At 34.7% G+C, this 22,976-nt stretch overlaps 1 protein-coding gene across 1 annotated transcript in view; it reads right to left on the bottom strand.

The window, feature by feature from the left end:
- Positions 1-1,843: 1,843 nt before the first annotated feature.
- DNAAF11 (dynein axonemal assembly factor 11) overlaps positions 1,844-22,976 on the bottom strand; it is a 29,104-nt gene continuing 7,971 nt past the window's right edge. Inside the window, exons 4-12 of the mRNA XM_042808765.1 lie at positions 22,438-22,610; positions 21,309-21,508; positions 19,242-19,424; positions 18,590-18,667; positions 15,955-16,020; positions 14,368-14,437; positions 13,434-13,529; positions 9,894-9,979; positions 1,844-2,030 (exon numbers count right to left, since the gene is read on the bottom strand). Coding sequence (XP_042664699.1) covers positions 1,844-2,030; positions 9,894-9,979; positions 13,434-13,529; positions 14,368-14,437; positions 15,955-16,020; positions 18,590-18,667; positions 19,242-19,424; positions 21,309-21,508; positions 22,438-22,610 — 1,139 coding nt within the window. The remainder of the gene's footprint in view (positions 2,031-9,893; positions 9,980-13,433; positions 13,530-14,367; positions 14,438-15,954; positions 16,021-18,589; positions 18,668-19,241; positions 19,425-21,308; positions 21,509-22,437; positions 22,611-22,976) is intronic.

The following is a 22,976-nucleotide window of genomic DNA, read 5'->3' as shown; positions in this document are numbered from 1 at the left end:
TGATGTCATATTGTCCCCCATTTCTCACATTTCACCAACAACCCAACCTTGTAATACTTGCTGTGACCCTCCTTCCACAAAATTCCTTTGTCTACTCAATATCTAACATCTCTTTCCATAGCAACTCAAGATCTAAGGTTATTTTGTAAATACATTCTACACCCATCAGCTTCCCCTCAGGTTTCCAGAGCCTCATCACCATCATCATTCACTCCTTTCTCTAACTACCGCCCAACAAGAGTGTTAACATGCCCAAAGAGCTACTGACATAGTGATTAGCTGAGTGACTACTAACAGAGTTAATAATTCCTAAGTTCTCTCTTCCCAGTGGCCATTTTCACTAACTTCAGAGGAGCTGAATATTTCTGTGATTCTTCTTTTCTGTTAAACAGGGTAAAAATAACCAAAATTACTTTTGAAAGCAGAACTGAGATAAGAATGACATGAACCTCGTTTTCTTGGGAAAACAGAGAGGGAAAAAGGAAATTTGGTCTTACTTAACTGCAATAATTTTCTGTTATGAAATGGTAATTCAGAATACATTCATTCTTTGATGCCACTTGTTTCACTTCCAGGGCAATTCAGAAGCTGATGGAAAAATACGATAGCAGTCTGTGGCTGCTAAAAATGGGCTAAAAAATTAGGGAAATAGAAGCTCATCTCATTCCAGCTTCACAGTCTTATTTCATCTCGATGCTAACAAGAGCTAAAAATTAGCCTTGATATTTTAAAGGATGCCTGCCTGAAAAATCTGGAACAGTTCAGAGCAGCTGCATTTAGAGGAACAAGAAATCTTACTGTTTTCTCTCATCTCCCCCACAGTGCCACGTGTCTGAGATACTTTCTCTTCCAACATTTTCAAGGAGTGGCACCAGTATACCAACTCCAGAATGTAGGAGCTCTGTATTATGCTGGGAAATTCACGTATGGCAGAGTAAAGCAATGTCTCTCACTCCCAGAATACATCACATTCTTTTAGTGCTGTTCTTCATGAAAATGAAAGCACTGGAAGAATACACAGATTTTTCTACTATCTTTAGTTCAGTCAGAATAAACATAATTCTTGTCTTGTTTTTCCTTCCTTCTCTTTTCTTTTTCAATAATAATCCACAGAATTATGGAATCACTCAGGTTGGAAAAGACCTTAAAGATCATTGAGTCCAACCACAAGCTAACCATCCTACCCTAACTCTAACAGCCCTCCACTAAATCATGTCCCTGAGCACCACATCCAGACGGTTTTTAAACACATCCAGGGATGGTGACTCAACCACCTCCCCGGGGAGCCTATTCCAGTGCTTAACAACCCTTTCTGTAAAGAAGTGTTTCCTGATATCCAACCTAAACTTACCCTGGTGCAACTTGAGGCCATTTCCCCTCGTCCTGTCACCAGTGAGAAGAGACCAGCCTTGCTCTCGCTGTAAGCACCTTTCAGATATTGGAAGAGAGCACTAAGGTCTCCCCTCAGCCTCCTTTTCCCCAGACCAAACAGCCCCAGTTCCTTCAGTCTCTCCTCACAGGCCATATTCTCCAAGTCCTTCACAAGCCTTGTTGCCCTTTTAAGCTAAACAGTAATTCTTCGGAAAAAAAAAACTGACAATATGTGACTCTTTGACCCCATTCTCATTTGGGCTTTACAGAGCAAAACAACCTAGAAAAGAAAAAAATTATATAAGCAATATACTTACAGAAAATACACCAGAATACAGAAGTATAACAAAGTTTATGGCAAGAACTGTAATGACATTTCCAGCTTCAGCCAGATAATACTTACTCTATGCATCAGATCATGAAAACAACTCAGGTATACAGACTACAAACAGAGAGACTAATAAAGAATCTTTCAAATTAAGGGAGGTACTTCTTCATTATTTTCAAAATCAACATTGCTTTTCACTGTCTCTGTAATCTTCTCTGGCTGTAGCTTAATAGGTCCTCGTCCAATTTGTTCCTTTTCTGGGATTATCTTTGTCACATCTGGGAATGAATATTTGTCAGGATCCACTTCTAATTTCTCAACTGGTTTGCTTCTGAAACAAGAGGGAAACGAAAAGAAAAACCCTTCATTTCAGGGTCAAATATAACAGCACTGTTTTGGATACCTGTTATTAAACTTAATGACTTCATTGCGAGAGTTGTTACTGAGCCCAATTAAATGAGGATTAAAAGTCCTTATTACTTGAAAATTGTTCGTTACAAAAACTCAGTGTGAACAATGAGTACTACAAAAGTACAGCTAAATCTTCACTATTTTTTACAACAGAATCTCTATCTTACAAAAATAAACACTGATAGTTAATTTGTTGGCATCTATAATTTGTCTAATATCAGGACATGAAGATTGCTGGTGTCATATTTTAAGTGACTGGCTTCTGATGTAAGACAGGATTTTACAATCATAACTGTTCCTTCATCCTTCTGTTCACTGTTATCACACAAGGTGATTACTAGTTATAGGATGACAAATTTATCTTTGGAAAGCAGAAATACTCCTTTAATTAGACAGAAAATATAATTGTACTAATTTGCGTGCTTATATCAACTAATTCATAAGTTTTGTTAGTGGAAATACTAGCAATGTTTGTATTATGAAAAAAAGATAGTATAAGAAAGGCCAGAAGTACAAAAGAATCTCCAGATTCAACCACTATTAAGGAAATTGTTTCAGATTACACTTGCAGATGTGAACAGTCCACTCATTAAGGCAACCAAACAACACCACATGATGATCAAAGACTTGAAATATACTTTGACTTGCAAAGTCTGTCTTTTAAAAAAAAGGCAAAATGGGAATTTCATTGTCTGATGATCTAATTTCTGAAAATTTTAGCATGGTTTGTTTATCTTTGTACTGATTTTACTATTACACTAAGGACTACTTTGGGTCAAAGTTCCAAGCTAAACATTACAAAAGACAGTACATTACAAGATGTGAGAAAACTCCTTGTTTACCCAGGAGATCAGAAAGGTTTACTAAGACTAGAACAAAGGAAAATGTAGCAAGGTTACTGGTTGAAAAAATGTTTTACTTTGATGACAAATTAGGTAATGAAAGTATGTAAATAAAGTATATAAAAAGATCTTTAATTTGAAATACACCATCTTCAGTTTTTAAAAAGCGAGGTTTTGTGAAGAAGCTTCCAAAGTCTGCCCATGCTTCTTCATTAGTCTCCCAGGTCATGCCTGTGTCAGATCCCTGCCCAAGATACGGAGAAATGAAGAGGCAGGTTTCTTCACTTATGCTAGGGCCAAGGAAAACATGACTAACAGAAGAGTAATAGTCAGATTAGCCACTTCTTTCAGCATTATGCCACTAGAATTTTCTTGTTCTAAGGGAATTTTTTGCCCATTTTGCTGAGCAGGAAATGTCCAGAGAAGCCTACCTCTTAATAATCAGAATAATCCTTTTCCCACAAGCGATGAAAACAAAAGCCACTGAGAAAATGTGTTACGAGGAAAAATACAAGAAAATTGTCATTTCTTTACTCTGAATGTTCTTCCATTTATGAGGCTAGATTTTTAATTAAACTAAACAAAATTCTGTGGCAACATTCCAGAAAATGTTCATTTCTTAGAGTTAAGAAACAGTTCTGTTTCCTCTGTGATTTGTGAAAAGTGCTGTCACTTTGAAGGATTTTATTAGTAGCCACTGGGGGATTCTAAAAAGAACACCTTTTTTTTTTCTTTTTCCTGTCTAGAAAATTAATATAATCACTAATGACAAGTCACTAATTTGAAAGCATCTCAGAAAAAAAGTAAAAAAGCATAAATATTAAATTTAATCAGCCTCAGCATGTACTTCACTCACATGGTGGAAAAGATTTACCTTGATTTGATTTATTTCAATTATTATTGGTAATTTGCATTTGTTCTAAAATTGTACAAATTGCTAGTCATGAAAATACAATCAACATTATGGATTTTGAATAATTCATTGCTGAGTAGATGAATAAACTTCAATACACCAAAAAATAATTAACTGCATCATAAGTAAAAGTCCACATCAACAAGCTTGTCACCAGTCATTCTCAAAATTTAATCAGCAAGTGTTATCTAGGATTAGCAAGGACAATAGGAAAGACTGAGAATCATCACAGGTCAGCTATTCTGTACTTCTTTAGTACAGCTCACGTTACTCCCTCAGCTATCATAAAAGAAATGTTTGGACAATGACAAGCCTTAATCATGCTGAATTCAGTGCATATATGACACATACACACAAGTCACTCTGAAATTACTGTTTCCTATTTATTTCCATGGAAACTACAACAGATACAAAGAGCACAATAACACTATTTGACAGAGCAATCTCTCAGCTTCGAGACACAGTCACCACCATTAGCTGTGAATTTTCATCAGCTATGAAAAAGAACCTTCATGTTGCATTCATAAATATCGCCATGGTCATTCAGAACATGATTTGTGTCTCATGTCATTGTTGCCACTGCTGAAATGCACCACCCACTGCCTCACAGTGCTCACATCCACTGTTTGGTCTCTGTAAATATTCAGCAAATGTCAATTAATTTCAGTTGGTGCCATTTTTTCTGCATGAAAGAATTCAACTCCACACCTTTGCTTCACACGCACTTCCATGTCAGTTGCTATTTTGTCAGACCGCCTCTCTGCTGCCATCTGTCGCACAGCAACAAAATGTAACAGACTATTGCTGGGATGATTCAACCTCTACCGCCATACCACCCACATCTGCCTCTGATGTCGTGGGCCAACATAATAAAATAGGAAGCATTAATTTCAGAACTGCCATTGCACATCTCCTGGAAATGCGCTCTCCCCATCACGCTTCTATGGAAAAAATGGTATGACTACTGATGATGTCATGACTATCTGAAAAATTTTGGAAGAAGGAATGCAAACCTTTTCTGCCTAGGAGAGTAAAAACTATTCTTGTTGCTAATGCTTTTTCATAAACAGTGGTAAAATAGTGATGAAGACAATAAGACCAACTACAATATATCTATCAGCCTCAGTGATCACAAATGATTCCAATTTCAGGCACTGCTACCTGCTGTTGAGTGGTCTCTACCCAAGCGAGAATGATGATCTACAGATTAGATCATCAAAATAAATAATATTAAGTGATTTTTCTTTTCCTGGCATTTCTTTCCCTTAGAAAGGTTATTTCTATCTCTACATAGTTGAAAGATGCTTCAAAAAAGAAAAAGATTTCACAATAAAGAAATGACAGTCAGTCCTTCAATTTTGCATAACTATAGCAGCCTGCTGATCAATCTGGTGTGTGACAGAGCACAACTCCGATAATTTGAGGGGGGTTTTTTAATTTACACTTTTGTTCATACTGTTCTTAATTCCAACATTTGATATTTTAATGATTTGACAGTTACATTTTCTTGCTTCAACTTCTGAATTTCAATAAAAGTTTGGATTGCCAAAGATTTCTCATACTCGTGATCCAGAAAATACACTGGCATTTGACTGAAAGTTTCCTTTCTTGCATCAGCATTTGCAATCATATTTACAAAGTATGACCAACAGCTCTGGAGAGCCAATATCAGCATCCAAGTTTCATCTTCACAGTTCTGTCCCTTACCTTTCTTTTCACAGTCACTTCACAATATCAAACTGACCTTGCCTGTTAGTAAGAAACACGCTCCAATATGTTCAATATACAAATCCATCTTAAATCGTATTTTTGCATCTTAATTATCCCAGAAAAACAAAAAGCACTGCTAAATTTGTTAGTCAAAGATGAGCCCTGTTTAAACATCGGGGAAGCTTATACTGAAAACACTTCATTCTAACAAACTGTTAAGACCTCACTTAAAAAGTACTGAAACGTTACATAAATAATGCTCATAGCAAGGGGGTTCAAACTAGATGATCTTCATGGTTCTTTTCAACCTAGGCCATTCTATGATTCTATGGAAAACACTGTTAAGTATGTCTATGCTCTGAGTCTTTTATCCTTATCACATACGTACATTTTGAGATGATTTTAGATTTTAAAGCTCAAGAACTAACTGAACAGTATTTTTGAGAATTTTCTGAGTTGTCCTTGCCCTTATACAACTATGGATTATTAGACACATGTGTGAGCAAATTAATTTTCAAATCATTTCTTAGGTGCCCAACATTTTTTTCCTCTGTTAGTCAAAAGATAGGGGTGTATGCTGTATATTTTGGTTAGCTCTGGGCATCCATGAGAATGCAATTCAATCTACACTTTACGCTTAACAGTGAAAAAAAGCCTTTTAAAAATGTTTCTTAGTCAGACCTGATCTAGTTTCTGTTTAAAGTCAGTTGAACTACTACTACTATGTTTTCTCCTATTTCAGACAATGTAACTTGCTTTGAGAGCAGGAATTCTCAGTATCTTCATAGAAAATATCAATCTATGTTGCCTGAAAAGATTATTTTTGCAAATCCATTCAACTGGCTAGATCTGTGATCAACTCCTAGGTCTTGTAGAAGGCACTCATGACATCTCAGTAGAACTGATAACTGATTTGCCAATTGTGATCTTGCCACACATTTATTCATCTTTTGTGCAGGCCACGTTTCAGTCGCACTTACCTGTCTTTTAGTTAAAATGTTCATTCCTGATTTAGGAGCAGAAATGAAGGTGAATTTGAGTTTTGAAAAAGTGCATAAAATCTGCTTGCAGTTCCTTCAGGTTAGTTTGTCTACAGCTTCACAAAACTTCTACCCTCATCTTACTTCACATTTCCAGTTTGGAAATTAGTCATTTTGTTCTATGGTATTCCTTTCTGCAACATTAAATTCTCACCTCTTTCTGCAAACTGCAGAAGTGTGCTGGGAGAGATCCTCAGCTAATAAATTGGTGGACAGGAGAATAGTCCTACACTTGGCAAAGATTCTTTCAAGGATTCAAATTAGAATGCATTTTTTGTTTTCATTTTCTGTTCCTGTCTTAGTAAATAGCTTTTATCTCAACCCATGAGTTCTATTTTGTTTCCAATTCTCTCCTCTTGGGAATAGCTTGGGTGGTGCTGAGCTGCCTGTCAGATCAAACAGCAACAGTGTATATTAACATTTAGAGATGTTTCCCATTTTCTATTTTTTTCTTTTCCAATATGATATAGGAGGAACAGTCTAAAGCTGAGTGTATGGGATAAGAGTCATTAGGTTTATGTATCTGCTACTGTTAAATTTCCAGTATAATTTGAGAAAAGTAAGTTCCTAACTACGTAAATTTCACCTATGTACCAATGGCAAATTCAGCTTCTTTTCCTCATAAATTCTGACGCCAGTAACAGTTAAGCCTGACAGATGCAGCTGCTTTATCAGTAGATGTTCTATAAGTATAATAAATCAAGAAACCAAATTCCTGCTAAAATAACTTATCTCTTTGAAGGTTTGAAATACAGTTTTGTATACAGTCATAGAATGTGGCAGAAGTAGTGAGCATCATCATATAATACAGCTAATGAGTTAAGAAATTTAAAGCACTATATTATAGTTTAGCAGATTATGTCTGACAGAATTTAGCTTAGACATCCGTATCTGTCAAGTGTGATCACTCACGGAATTTCTTCCGTAATGTAAGAGACAACTATTCAGCAAGTTTTTAACATCTGGCTAGTCAGCAATTTTTCAAATTCAGAGGTCAAAACCTAGCATTTTTAGAAAGAGCTGTAATTCAAAATGCCTCTTTCCTAATTCTCCTTTTGTGATTTGCACTCCTGAAATATTTTAACAATAAAAACTGCATTTTTTCCTTCAAAATCCTCAGTAAATATTTTAATAATTACTTAAAAGTGGACTGAAATCTAAAAACTCCTTGCACTTTGCCATGGAGTACCTTTAGTTCACCTCTTGGCTGGAAAGGGGGCCTGCTTCATTATTAGTCTTCAGACTCTTCCTTTTGGAGTGTTCTAAGGAAATACATATTAGCAACCCACTAGTTGCCATCTCTCTGCTGTTTGGAAGAATCCATTTAGAAGAGAGGTCGTGTATCTAAAGTAGGAAGATCTGATTTTCTCCTAGAGAACAGTTAATACATTTCTTTTAACTGATTTATTTTAATGTTCAAAGGCTGTAGCTTCTGCTTCTGCTGGAAAGAACCACTGCCCATCTTTTAAAAAATAATTGAAATACTCAGTAATTAAGAAGGTGAACTGTTGTAATCACTGCTGCCTAAGGAAAGGGTACAGTGGTTGTGTCTCATCTGGGATGTCAACAAATTCTTGCAGTCATCTGATTGTCTTTCTGCTAGGCAGGCCAGTCAAGAAAAGAAGACAAAAACAATCCTTATTAAAATTAAGAAACAAAAAGCAGGAAAAACAAAATGAGAGACACTTGCAGTGCCATTTGGCCAGCATCCTAAATACTGAGACCAAGAACAGACATGATCCATAATGATAACCTTTACTGTCTGCCTAGCCTCTCTATCAGTGTGTACCACAACAAAACCAAACAAGGAAATACAACACTTTTGGTACAAATAAGCTGCTTAACAAACTTTGCAGTTACCATATCTCACAACGGTATAAATATTGTTGCCTGCAACAAGAGGAAAAGCAAAATATAGTAACATACATCAAAATGTCTGTATTTAGTAAGGCCATGTGGCCATCAACCCCCATGTCTATCTGCTCTAATGGTTATTAACACGTGGTAAGAGAAAAAATCATAGCATATCCCTGATATTTGCTTGCTTCCAGCAGTCATTAACTACTATCTGAAGGAGTTTAAGAGCTAGATTTTATGGCACATGTAATAGAATGGACCTATGTTGCATAACCACAGAATCACAGCAGTTGGAAGGGACCTCTGGAGGTCACGTAGTCCAGGCATAACCAACCCATGTCCCATGAGCAACATGAGGCTGGCACAGTGGCTGTGCCACACCAAGCCATCTGGCCCAACCCTGGAGGTAACCCATTGCTCAGCAACAGCCAAATGTAGGTGTGCTATTAACACTGTCTGAGCTGCAGCCAGGGCACAGGGAGGGTACAGTGCAGTGCCAGCACAAGTTATGGCAAATAATTGTATGCATTTTCGTTCATGAGCCACACAAAGTCCAGAGATTCAACTCAGAAATCTGACTGTGTCCCTTTACTTTTACAAGCCCTATTTTACCAGAGAAAAACATTTCCTCACTTCACAGTCATGCCTTATTTGTATCACCCCTTTTTGGCAATACACACATTTGCAAACAACTGTTTTCAAGGATGCAGTAAAGGTGGAAGAAAATTTCATCAAAAATCTCTGATGAACATTTTGAAACCTCACTAAGAATTGCAGCCACTGCCATTGAACCAGACTGATGCATTAGTTAGATTTTCTGAACTGATTAGTCAGACTTTTTTGAACTGAGGAGCCCAGAACTGGACACGGTGCTCCAGTTGTGGCTTCACCAGGGCAGAGGAGAAGGGGAGCAGAGTCTCTTTTGAGCTGCTGCAAATGTTCTTTTTAATGCACCCCAGGAAAACAAAAACCTTGCAGAATTGCTTTCTGAAGCTACCTAGTGCAGTACCTCAACGTGTATACTCACTCTATCAGTGAGCAAATACATTCATGAGAAAGATTCAAAACCTCTTTTTTTCTAAATGGTTTTGAGAGGCTACACAACAACAAGTTCTGCAGAGACAACTCCCAGTAGGTAGTATAGTTTTAGCGTGCACTATTTCAATAATTTGAATGAGTTGATGGAACAAAACCGATCTGCAGAATTAAGTGCTTTTTTGGCTCTGCTATTGGAGCAGACCATTTTATAAACAGCACCAGACAGGCTATTAGTCTCAGGTTTTTATACATTGTTGTAACCTATACAAATGAATATTTTCATACTTTTAACAATAAGATACTCAATAGGAAGCAAATACTCTGGCAATTGAATAACTTAAGTACAAAAATTAAAATTAATGGAAAAGAAAAAAAGGAATTACCTTGTACTTTTTTTGTACATCGTGTTGCTGTCAGAAGGTTTGACTGAAGTTGATGATTTTTGCTTAGCCAGGATTATTTCTTTAACCTAAAATAAAAATAGACAGAAAAATACGTCCCACAAAAGTTGATATTTATGCTCAAAAGCATTTAAATTATCTGTCAAAAATTGAAGCAGTAAGAGGATGTGAATAAATTTTGTCTTGTGACATTTTGTCTTTCTGTTAGGTTTTAAAACTTTCTACTCAGGATGAAACATGTATGAGGCCATTTAACCAAATGATTTAAATGGAATCATATTCAAATACATATATGAGTATGCATATTTTTAAATGTTTAAATATATGTACATATATATGTTTTCTTGTTTAGTACCACATAAATAATGCACACTGATTTTCTCTGTAGCTAATGAGCTTTTTCTTGATGCATCTTCTGCTTGTATTTGAGTCTTAATGTCTATGTTAGTTCAGACACTTTTATTAAAGCACCTGCTAAGTTCTGGACTTCTCACTATTTATGAAAAGGAGAAGCAACTACAAAGTCTTTCAGCAACTTTACTAAAATTAAATTTCAAGATTGAAGCCTAAGTGAATTCCCTTTCTCAAAGAAAACATGTCCATCGCCATTTTGTTTAAGGAACGTATTTCATTTCTCATGGCAAAAACATCTCTCTTTCCTTTCATAACAACATCATGGGAAAGGGATCCCTTAAGCACTTGAAAGGAAGGGGGAGAACAGGAACATAATGGAACTATAAGAGAACTAAAACAAATAGTTTATTTTATCTAGTATGTTGTGGTAAAATTGACTTGAAAGTATTCTGTTCCAGATCTCTTAAAGTCTTTGCTCCAAACTGTGTAACAAGTAAGACAGATTTATAATTCTGTAGCTTCTATAATCCATTTCTGAAATGCATTGCCAAGAGGCTGATCCCTTCTGATTCTGTATACACTCTGGTGAAGGAAAGTCTTTTTCTTTGAATCTTCCCTCACTTCACAGGGGGCCCTAATGTGCATTCCTTTGATGACCCTGACACTAATGTTCCTTACTTCACCCACTGAATACACTGACAAGGAAAGTAAGCAAAAACACTGGTCCTGCAATCAACAGGAAAGGATTTCTCAACAGAATAAAGTTTTTTCAAGGGTTTGTCAAATAAGAAAAGGGTTAGGATCTGTGTACAATATCATCATTTTTTTACTCAAAAGCTCTCTTGCTCAAAAGATGTCAAGAAAAAAAGTAGGTGATATTGTCTATTTTCTTTTTGTTTATTTTCTTTGAAACAATATACAACCATGGTATGTGAGGTTCAACAGGACAGTGATCACATGCTGATCTCTCAGAGAAGTCAAGAAAGTGAGCTTAACTAATATGGAAAACAGAAGTGACGGAGTTAAACTTTGGCTAAATATAAGACTTTGGGCTCAGGAGAAAGTTAAATGACTGGAATTTGAAATCTGTGATATACAGGAAGAAAGTCTAAGTGAATATAGTGAAGCTTTCTGGAAGTAGTTCTATGAAACTGTTGTTAGTAGTTAGAATGTTCAGAAATCAGATAAGAGAGGTCTTTTAAGAACATTAGCAGATAACTCTAAAAATGGATGTGTTAAACAGAATCTGGCATATATTTGAGAAAAGAGAAGGAATTTGTGAAAACAATATTTTTAAGCTGAGTCATCTTTTCAGCCTACAGTTTTTTCCTACAATGGCTTTCTTTTCCTGCAATGTGAATTCCACTGAGTAATAGAGTTCATCTGAAACACATTTATTCTGAAGGAAGAAATGATTTGTAGGGTTCCACAGCTGTGTGTCTCCATATGAACTGGATGGCAGTGAAATAGTACTACATTTTCCACACCGAGCTGAGTGAGAATTCTATGAAATATTCTCAGATAATTCTTACACTGACATGTGTGATATATATCCTCCTATTTTCATATTAAGGTAACTAATTCTCAATGGCCTTTAAGTTTCTGAATGCTTTTGAACACCTACACTATAAAAAGCTGTCAGAATTCTTTTGTTATTGCTTCTATAATGAAGGGTTAAACAAAAAAAATCAAAGTTTTCCCTTTGCTTTACTAACACAAGGAAAGCTAAGTTTTAAAACATGAAACAGAATGTATCAGAACCCTGAATTAAAAAATGTTTGCTAATAATGCTGATTTCTGTTATTGTTCACGAGCAGTAATTAACAAGCCTCTGGTATAATCTATTGATGGCATTTTACAAAATTGATGATTTAATATGTCAATTTTGGTTAAAGTTAACCAAGAAACTCTCACTTTTTATCTTCCCTGCAAGATATTTTGATATTTAGGGAGTGCCTTAGAAATTTCTGACACCCATTTTGCATTGGTTTGCTGTACAATAAATAGTACATTTAAGTGTTTCCAGAAAACGAGGTGAAAAAAATTTACTTTCTTCTGCGTTATGTGGAATTTACTATCTATAATATCTTTGGAATGGCAAGGCCATCGGAGAGTCAACTAGAGAGATTTTACTTCTCATTTTAAAAGCTGGGAAAATATGATGAACAGGCTGGAAGATGTACAGTGGAATGTTTAGCAACCTACCCAAAAACTCACTAAAGCAAGAAAAAAAAACACTGAATTCAGTTAGCATTCTGTTAGTGATCTTTTCTGGATAGTATTGCAAAAAGTCTTCTGTATAAGTCTGCTTTTTAGTTTAATAGTATTTTAAGAATTTCAGTTGCCTATGAAACTTGCTAGCTCTTTTATCTAGTTACAAATAATTTCATTTTTTATATAATTTATATTTTATTTTTAATAATTATTTATCAGGATCAGAAATGTTAAATATAGTGCAATATAGTCATTAGGTTTTTCTTATCACTGATACAAACTGAAAAGAAGCTGCATGAACTGTCCTTTCTCTCATCTTGAAATATCAAATTAATATCAAGTTTATGATAAAAAATTAGTGCTATCAAATATTGTTGATATCTTCAACCACAAAGTTCTGGAAGAAAAGCTTGTGCTGGCATTACAGTTACTCCCAAAATTTATTCATTATATTACTTTCCTAGAATACATTCTTTTCATATTAATATGATTTCTATGGATAGAAAGCATTTTGACAAGGATTTGTATCCCAAAAATGTCATTTTCACACATGTGTGGGCCACACGAATTTTGAAAAATTCATCTGGTCTTATTATCTCATATAGACAAAAAAGCTTCTTATTTTCAGTTCTATTATAAATACTTCTTCATACATGGCTTCAGAACATGACAGATTTTGCAGAGGATATTTTCACATATAAAAAGCTGTATCTGTTGAAAATACAGGAAAAGGTTCTATTAATATTGATTTCCTTAAGAGTTCTTTAAAGGAATTCTAAATCAGACCTTTTGGCACTATGATTTAATCATCATTCTGGAATGTTCTTTCTTTGGAAAATATATCCTGAATAACTTTCACTAGCTAGTTATTACCTTTGACTCAGAAACATTTCCAGTGTACTCACAACATTTTAAATACCTTCCTGTGATGCCTCCTCAGATTGTTTTACATACCTTTGGCATGCTGACAACTAAATGACCAGTTGTTTGTGATCTTTTAGCAGAGCTGCTATCTGGCTTGACTTCCTCAGGGAGCACTAGTTGGAATGTCTGTGAGAAAACAGAATTGAAGTATATCATGCTAATCTTTTTATTTTTATTTTTAACCTGGATAGAACACACGCACATAAGATAACCATCACATTCTTTGATATTAATAGCAGTCTATGTTTAAAACCTCTCAATTGAAATACAGTATTACTAATCCTAATACACGATTAACATGCTAAACAGCTTTTACTAACAAGAATAGCTATATGTATATTTTTGAATTGCTGTCATTTCTGAAGTAATGTTTCTAAAAAATGTTGTAAACTGATGCTTGACTTACATTAGCAATTAAATGAGAAAGCTCATCTAGTCTATTTTAGATTTAAATTAATTCTGAAATTTTATTTATGCAGTTGGTAAAGTCATAAATATGGACTTTAGTTTACTATTTAAATGTTTCAAATTTTTCAAAAAACTGATGATAAAAATAGAACCATTGAGAAGGGAGAAAAGTAAAGTGGCATTTTAAACATTCTTTCAAAGGAATACACATCCATTTGTTTCCGTCTGCTATAAATTCCAGATTGTGAAACTGCTAAATAGTAGCCTAGGGCAACTAATAAGCGCTCTTAAGTGATTTATGGTACACTATAATGGAAATAAAAAGTGAGAAGGAGAGAAAGAGAGAATAGAATTTCATTTCAGGCTTTGCATCTCTTCTGGTCAGAATTTCCACAGTTTATACGTGGTTCAAAATAATGCAATTATGAAAGAGTGTTTTTTCTGAATATGTGCACAAAAGTTGATAATTACTGTAAGTCAGCTACAGAGTACACTGAATAACCATTGCATAAACTAAACATTGATCTGACATGAATTTAATAAGAAAAAAACTAACCTTTCCTTTCACCAGTACTCGTATGTAAGTTGGCTGGACATCGATATCAAGCAGAGAAGTGTCCAGATGTCTTAAAAAATAAATTTATATAAATTAATAAACTTCACAATACAATTCAGTACATAAACTCTTCAGATTATTTAACTCTTTAGTAATAACTTGACAATTTGTAAACTATAAAATTCAATTTTTAGTTATTAAGTTAAATGAAATATTACTTACATTTAATGGGATGGTTTTTGGAAGAAAAATATGACATTCCTATGTGTGTTCACAGAACATCAAATAAAATAGTGCCTAATTCTGCCAAGTCCACAACAGTATTTCAGTACAGCTATTGTATAACTCCAGTGTTTCAAAATCTTTGTGAAAACAGAGAAGCTTTTTATGTGTGTGTGTGTTTTTTTTTATTAGTATGCTGCTTTACATCAATATGAAAATTTGCTAACTTGCTATTTAAAATTGTAGAAGCATTCTGCTACTATTGTTAGCTGGTAAATTTTTAATAAAGGGACCCTTTTTATATCAATTGAAAATAAATATTTATATTCCCAGAAAACAGTATTTTTACATTTCAGTACTGGCAAACAAAGACTGTGACCTGTAGAAGCTCCAATCTAACATCTGCTCTTCATCATGTGAAGTATACTCCTGTTCCTGTGGCCAGCTAGTGAAAGTATGAGAACATATTTCCTATTTCCCTTCATTTATGTTACTTCTAAGGTGAAATTTTCAAACTTTTTAGTTTTCATTTCCTACAGAAAATCACAGACTATTACACAATATCCAACATTTTATTGCATGAGAACAGAATTTTTAAGGCTCCAAAAAACCTAATTCTTATAAGTCAGAAAAAAATTGAGTGGGCTTGTTCTAAACAAAATAAATAAGCTTAAAGGAAAGAACACCTGATGTGAATTATAATATAAACTCTAACAAGTTCCAATTTGGGGTAAATTGTCTTGAGGCTTTCAAATCCCTTTTTGACCCAGAGGTAAAGCCACAAATAAAGTTGCTAAAGTACTTAGTAGTAAATACAATAAAAGAGTTATAAGGTTTCCTTCTCATATTTTGGTCTGTTTCAGATAAATTTATTCTAGAGAATGCTCTGTCATAGTTTAGGGAATAGCATAAACCATGGACTCTTTCCAATAAGCGCTATGGACTAGGCTATCTCATCTTGTTTCAAGAAGAATTTAACTAGAAGATCCTGAACTGTATTGGAGCTTTTCTAGGGCTAGACAACGGACAAAAACATTTCTTACAATTCTATTCTGCCAATGAATGAATGGAAAAGATTTTACATAAGTATGAACTGACAAGTGTGGAGGAAACTTGTCTGTAGACTGCAAAAGACATCAGTTAAAAAAAAAGACTACTAAGACACAGAGCTTATTCAATCAATCTGAAGGGTTTTTGAGTTATACAGTTCCACTTCTTTGACAGAGGCATCAAGATTGATTATATAACCCCCTCTATTTGTTTTCCTCTTGAAATTCCATTACAAAAAGGATTATATTTGGAATTCTGTGTATTAGAACTTACGAATGGCAAAAATGAAGCGGAAACATAAATAATAAGTCTGACCTGTAAACAGCAAGATCCAAGATGAACTGATTGTTTTCTTCATCATCTTTCAAAGAGAAATGAAGCCTAATAGTGATGATAAGACACACTATCAGAATCAATTGGGATGAATAAACAAACATTATGACCCTCTTCAAATTCAACTACTAACAATTTCAGGTAAATAAAAATGATAGTGATCATGATCATGTGATAATGTGACATGAATATCTGACAAATGGTTTCAAATTTTCCTCATAAGTAGTAAAAGATACTAACATAGTGACATTTGAGCTAGAGTCACTCTTATATTTGCTTTCTGTTCTTACCCGATCCCCAAGAAACAAATAAAAATTGTGCTGAAGGTTAGTTAACTTCAGTCTGTCAGTGCAGAAAGAGAGACATCTGCTGGCAAAGTGTCTTTTTTATAGATATCTTCATAGAAAGACCATTCATGAAAAGCATGAACAGCCTGAAACCCAGTAATTCTAACTTCATAATTTGTTTATAAAAAAAAAAAAAAAGTGCATGGTTTTTCTTATGGAAGTTACCTGTAGCATAAATATCTGCATCTGCATTTGTAAAATAAAGTAAATAAAAATGCATAATATCCTTGATTCTACAAGCTTTGTCCTTTTTGTTAAAAATAGGGCCATAGGTTTTAATAGCTATGTGTTTCTGATCTGCTGGCTAACTTCTGAAATTTATGAACAAATCTCAGCAATTATAAATTTAAAACAACTCTTGTACTTTTATTATAAGGAGATTTTGTCTACAGCTACAAGTTCTGATCAAACACTGAAACTGACATCAGAATCCTCAGATACTTTGGGTTCATCTAATAGAAAAAAGCTAAACTGTTAACAGTTTATCAGTTAGCAGTAATATCTCAGCAATGAAAATACAGATATACTTTCAAATTCTTTTCTCTCCCCCATTGTGACACAGACTAATTAGAAGAAAGCTTATGGAGCTTTTAGCTTATGCATATTTTTGAACAGAAAACTGCAAGCAGTATGAACAGCTTTTTTTCCCATTCATGCTTCCTTTTCTTACTATACCCAAAATCTTGAGAATGCATTAAAATACAAAGGGCAAAAAAATAGAGAATTGTTAAATTTTCTAGGTGAAAACTTTAGTAGAAATGAGAAAAATAAATAGACTTCTTTTCTGAATAGCATACAGCCATTCCTTTTGATAAGCTTTCAGCATCAGATAACCTTGGACATTTTGGACATTAGACTTAAGCAATAAAACAAAACGTTTGGAGGGCACCATCTCTGTACTCTTTATTTATTCTCTATATTTATTGTTTATTTATTTATTCTCTCCAATACCTGCCAGATTGCACTGAAGAGCTGGAATATTCCTGTTGAAGCCATAACAGCAAAGAATGTCAATGAACTGGCTTTACCTGGGCACATCCACACAGTAAATTTTAATCCAGTAAACTCAGGTGATATGAATAGGACTGCTACTAACAGTTAACTCTAGATGACTGTTTTTCTTAAAATTAGATAGCTTGAGCTTGATTCTAAATGCTTTCTATTAGCATAAGATTTAAACTATTTAAGGTTTGTCATCTTTCAACTAGGAAATCATTCTTTTCATTTTCTGACAACACATTTTTACAGAAAGGTACATCAAAACAATGAAAAGATTATTCCAATGAAGATCAAATAAATACAAGCTTTTCTGCTGTTACCTATAATTTTACCTAGATCATAGAAAATTATGCATTTACAATGCATACAATTGCATTTATGCAATGTAAGATTTCAAATCCCTTAAATTTGCATGGGTTTATGAATTTCTAAAGTTCAGAAAGCATTTTTCATGCCAGTGATAAGTACTTTCTTAGCTTTGGGGTTTTGCTTGCTTGTTTGCTTGTTTTTGTAGATAAACCAGTCTACAATTGGAAAAACTTGTTTGGAGAACAGCAGACAGGTATGTTTTCCTTCAAAGGCCAACTACTGATCATAGGCAGTTTGAGAAGCCGTTCATAAGGAAACAATTCTCTGCCTTCCGTTTTCCATTAATATAAGAAGGCTTGGTTCCAGCTTCAAGTGAAATCAATGGTAACACATGGCTGATATTCCAGGAAATTCATTTTAAAATGGGACTTGAATATCCATGTGCCTTTGAAGACACGAGCCTCCATTGCTACAGACTTCTATGTCATGCATAGAAGTGAATTACATATGCTGCACAGTTCTGCCAGGTTTATATCTGTCATTTAAAGACAGAATGATTTTGTTCAAAAATAGTACTTACACATACTTTTCCACATTTAAAGTGGCTACTTAGACATATCTATCTTCAACAGTCAGATTTTAGTTACACTTTTTCCACTATTAGCAAGATGCTGTTGGAGAAATTTACCATAGAAGGGAAGAAGAGTAAGGAGTTTTTACACAAAAATGAATTCTTTTGTTTTCAAATACCAAGATATAAATTACCAATCTTTTACACTTTACTCACTGAAAACTATTTTTCCAGCATCAGAGTGTAATTTTAGGAGTAATTTTCCCCACTTGAAATACAATGCTACATATCAGAATTTGTCTTTTTTCTTATTTTTTGTATTGTCACACATTTCAAAATAGTGGTTTAAATCAACTGTTTAAATTCTTCACAGCATTGCTTTCTTACATACTTAGGCATATTGACATTCAGAACTTTTCCTTCTGCAGTGACCAATTTTGGAAAAGGCTTCTCTCTTGTTTTTGACCCTCTAAACAAAATAGAAAGAAAAGCAGCTTATAATTTCACATTTTCATATTTTATGTTGAATAGCAAAACAGAAAGGAGAAGATGTCAGGAAGGCAAGGATTATCTGGTATTGGATTTTAAGGATACAACTTATTTCAGAAACTAAACAGGTTATGTCAGATGTCCAACTGAACATTAAAAGCATCATCTAAAGCTGAGCAAATACTTTGTAGTATCATTTATTTACATAGATAATAACTTCCTAGGTGTGTCACTCAGAATTCATTGTCAAACATGATATCAAACATGAATTAGCTGGCAGAACAGTGGAAATTCTGAAATCCAAACAGTGGAGCTGAAAAGAGAAATTATTATATTTAACAACCCTGTTTGGGAGAAAACAAAATAAAGGGTAAAATAAAAAATAGAAAATGAAAAATAATAAGCAGCCAGTATATTTTACTAACATTTTTAAAGCATATTTGCACAGGTAAAGACAATATTCAATGGGAGGCAGACGCCAACCTCCTCTCTGTGCCTTCAAAAAGTTGTTCATCTTCAGTTCCCAAAATATATTATAAAACAAAAAAACATACCTTATACTGTCTCTAGCTTTCCTTTTTTCTTCAATATATCTGTGAGTTTCTAATCTAGATTCTGGAGTATATGGTGTTGGCTCCTCCCAAAATCTTCTGTCTTCTTCATCATCTTCAGCTGTTCTCCACATATGTTGTTCTCCTTCTGTCTGATGATTTTCTTTGTATTGTAGGGAGTCTGGGCTACACGAAACCACATGGAATATTGTTTGAAAAAGAAGAGTAACAGCAATGATAGATTGATTACTCCACTATGAATATTAATTCCTACCAATAACAATATTTTAAGTATTTGGGTAACTTATTCTGCTCTAGTCTGAGGCTGAGGTCTTCCATGACAGAGTGACAGCATCAGTGGACAAGGGGAAGGCAACTGATGTCATCTATCTGGACTTCTGCAAGGCCGTTGACATGGTTCTGAACCACATTCTTTTCTCTGAATTAGAGAAATATGGATTTGAAGGGTGGACTATTTGGTGGATAAAGAATTGGCCAGAAGGACACACCCAGATGCTTGTGGTCAATGTATTTAAGTCCAGGTGGAGGCTGGTGACAAGCAGTGGTCCTCCAGGGGGCGGTCCTGGGGCCAGTACTCTTGAACATCTTCTATTCATGACATAGATGAAGGGATTTAGCGCACCCACAGCAAGTTTGCCATAGAAGGAAGAGGTGCCATCCAGAGGGACCTTGATAAACTCTAAAGGTGGGTCCTTGCGAACCTAATGAGATTTAACAAAGCAAAGTGCAAGCAGTAATCCCAAATGTGTATATAGACTGAGAGAAGAAATCCTTGAGAGTATCCCTGTTGAGAAAGAGATAGGGATCCTGGTAAACGGAAAATTTAACATGAGGCAGCAGTGTGCTCTTGCAGTCCAGAAGGCCAACAGTACCCTGGGCTGCATCAGAAGAGGGGTGAGATGATTGTCTCTCTCTGCTCTGTTCTCATGAGGCCCCATCTGGAGCACTGTCCCTGTGCCCAGGCCCCCAGCACAGGAGAGATGTTTAGCTTTTGAAAAGGTCCAGAGGAGAGCCACAAAGATGATTAGAGGGCTGGAGCACCTTTCCTATGATGATAGGCTGAAGAAATCGGTCTTGTTCAGCCTACAAAAGAGAAGGTTTCAGGGAGACTCATTACGGCCTTCCAATATCTAAAAGGAGATATAAACATGAGGGAAATCAATTTTTTACACAGGTAGGCAGTGATATGACAAGGAAATGGTTTTAAATTAAAGGAGGGAAGATTTAGATCAGATAAGGGGAAGTTTTCCACACAGAGGGTGGTGAAGTGCTAGAACATACTGCCCTGAGAATATGTGGATGCCTCACCTCTGGAGGTGTTCAAGGCCAGGTTAGGTGGGGGCCCAGGCAACCTGATCTAGTGATCAGTCTTGCAGTTGGCAACTCTGCCTGTGGCAAGTGGATTGGAACTTGATGATGCTTAAGGTCCCTTCCAACCCAAGCCATTCTACGATTCTTTGATTCTATGAATCATGGAAATTAGACTCTACTGGACTAAAAGATGAAGGTCAAGTACAGTGAAAGACAAAGCGAGAGAAAAATCCTTCTGCTGTCTTAGTAACATAAGGTAGAAGAAGTGAAGGTGTAAACAATTCCATAGCCTTTTACACATCTCAAAAGATCTTCAAATTGTTTCATTCTTAATATCTATTATGTCTGAAGCAAAAGAAATTATAGATGAAGAACAGCTTTCTCTGAAATAATTGCATTACCTTAAATAACAATTTCCAGCTGTCCATCTGAAAGAAGCTATCAATTACACTGTTTTGCACCCAGACAATTTAGCCAGGAGATACAGGCCAAAAATTCTTTTGTACTGTCTGCAGATCAGTAATTAATGACATTTATAACTGATTATATTTTTCTTTAGGCATAAAATGCTTAAGGATAAATGCTGGAATCCCACTAGAGTCAGTAATAAAGACAAACATGAGACTTTAAGTAGAATTACATAACCAATATTTCAGGAGGAAAAGCAAAATTATTAATGAAGAAAAAGAAGAATGATGATTAGATGATTACTTAAAAACTGTTGCTACCTACTGTTACCTGCCAAGTCCAAGCTCAGCTTCCATTTGTTTTTCTTTCCTATCCTTTCTTTCATGCATCTTTCTTTGAGCCTCTTCTTTTTCTTTGGCTCTTTTGAGAAGGTAAGCTTGTTCCTGTTCTCTGATTTTCTGTTTCACTTCTGGATAGTACTGAAGTGCTTGAATTCTCTCCGAACGTTCTATTTCTTTACTATCCAAATACTTCCCAAAGGGAAGAAAAATCCATATAAATACATGAGAACTTTTAAACATATTCAATCAAATAAATCCATTAAACTTCAGGTTAATTTAATATTCATTTCAAACCTCCAAAGCACTATTTAAGAAACAGTATATTTAAACGAATTAACAGTAAATTTCTATTTAGGTCTGAAAAAGTGTTTGTGCCTAACAGTTGCCTTTTGCATCTTCTCAGAATTTTACTTTGTCTTATTACTATGGAGTAGGAAGAGTCCCTTCAGCCATTTCTGTTATTTTTTTCCACATTTTGATTTAGCTTATGGAACTATTACAAATACATTTCTTTAAATGTGTTCATTTACTGCTGACAAAAGTTAGTTGAATCTACTCACATTAAGGAAAGTAAGTGTCTGTGCTTCTCCAAGGTAAAGTGTGAGCGTGTACTTGGGGTCATTTTCAGTGACAGGAAATCATTAGATCAGTCCCTGCACAGAATCTCAATCTCAACATATCTATTTTCAGCAGATGCAATATAGTGCATTTTCATGTCAACTTCTATCCTTCCATTGCCTTACACTGTTGGTATGGTATATAACATCAGTACCTTATCAACAACTGAGTAACTTTCTGAAATCATGACAATATTAAAAAATATATGTTTAAAAAAATACTGTCTGTATAAAAACAAATGAGTAAAAAGCCACAACTGTACTATGTACTTCTCTTTTCGGAAATTCGTTAAAGCATCTCCAATGAAAATGACTGATAACTCTAAGAAATAACTGTGGGTTAGTCAGAATTCTTGAGAACAGACTTCACTTTCCTGAGGGCAGTACGAAAAAGATTCCTATTTTTTCCTACCATAAGCATTTATTTTGTTTTGTATTAGTATGTTTAGTCAACAAAGCTGGCTATTGATTTGTTCATAGAATTAACAATAAAAATCTTACTTTTAATTGATGAAGTGTTGCCACCACAAATTGTCTATAACCTTCAAATTCAGTGCATGGGTTACCCACTAGAAACAGTTCCTTCAAATGTATGTTATATTTTAGAGTTTCGACACTGGACAGTTCACCAATGAAATTTGCTGTCAAGTCAAGCTTCTTCAGTTCTTCACAGCCTATTTGAATTAAAAAAAAATCATTTGATTTGTTCGTAACATAAGTGCTCATGACACATACACACAAACATACAGAGACATATATGTACTTAGATACTAAAAATGATGCCTACATTTGCCCTTGTATAATAACTTCATCCTGTCAGGATACATCTTTTACAGGCCACAGGTAGAAGACTGACTCACAGCTAAGCTTCAGGAGATCAAAATATTTATAGAAAGAAAAAAAATTCTTGGTAAGATGGAAAATATAAAAAAATTACTCTTGGTTTCATGACTATAAGAACTCTGTGGTCAGAGCTTGTATACTAGTTATTAAATGCTTCATTTCCAGATGATAAACTTCAGCTTTAAGAGTCTGATCAT

Source organism: Centrocercus urophasianus, unplaced genomic scaffold (assembly GCF_019232065.1).
Source record: "Centrocercus urophasianus isolate 14NV4802_14NV808 unplaced genomic scaffold, USGS_Curo_1.0 seq_11, whole genome shotgun sequence".
Lineage (NCBI taxonomy): Eukaryota > Metazoa > Chordata > Aves > Galliformes > Phasianidae > Centrocercus > Centrocercus urophasianus.
Note: the sequence above shows the minus strand (reverse complement) of the source record. Positions and strands in the feature narration are given on the sequence as shown.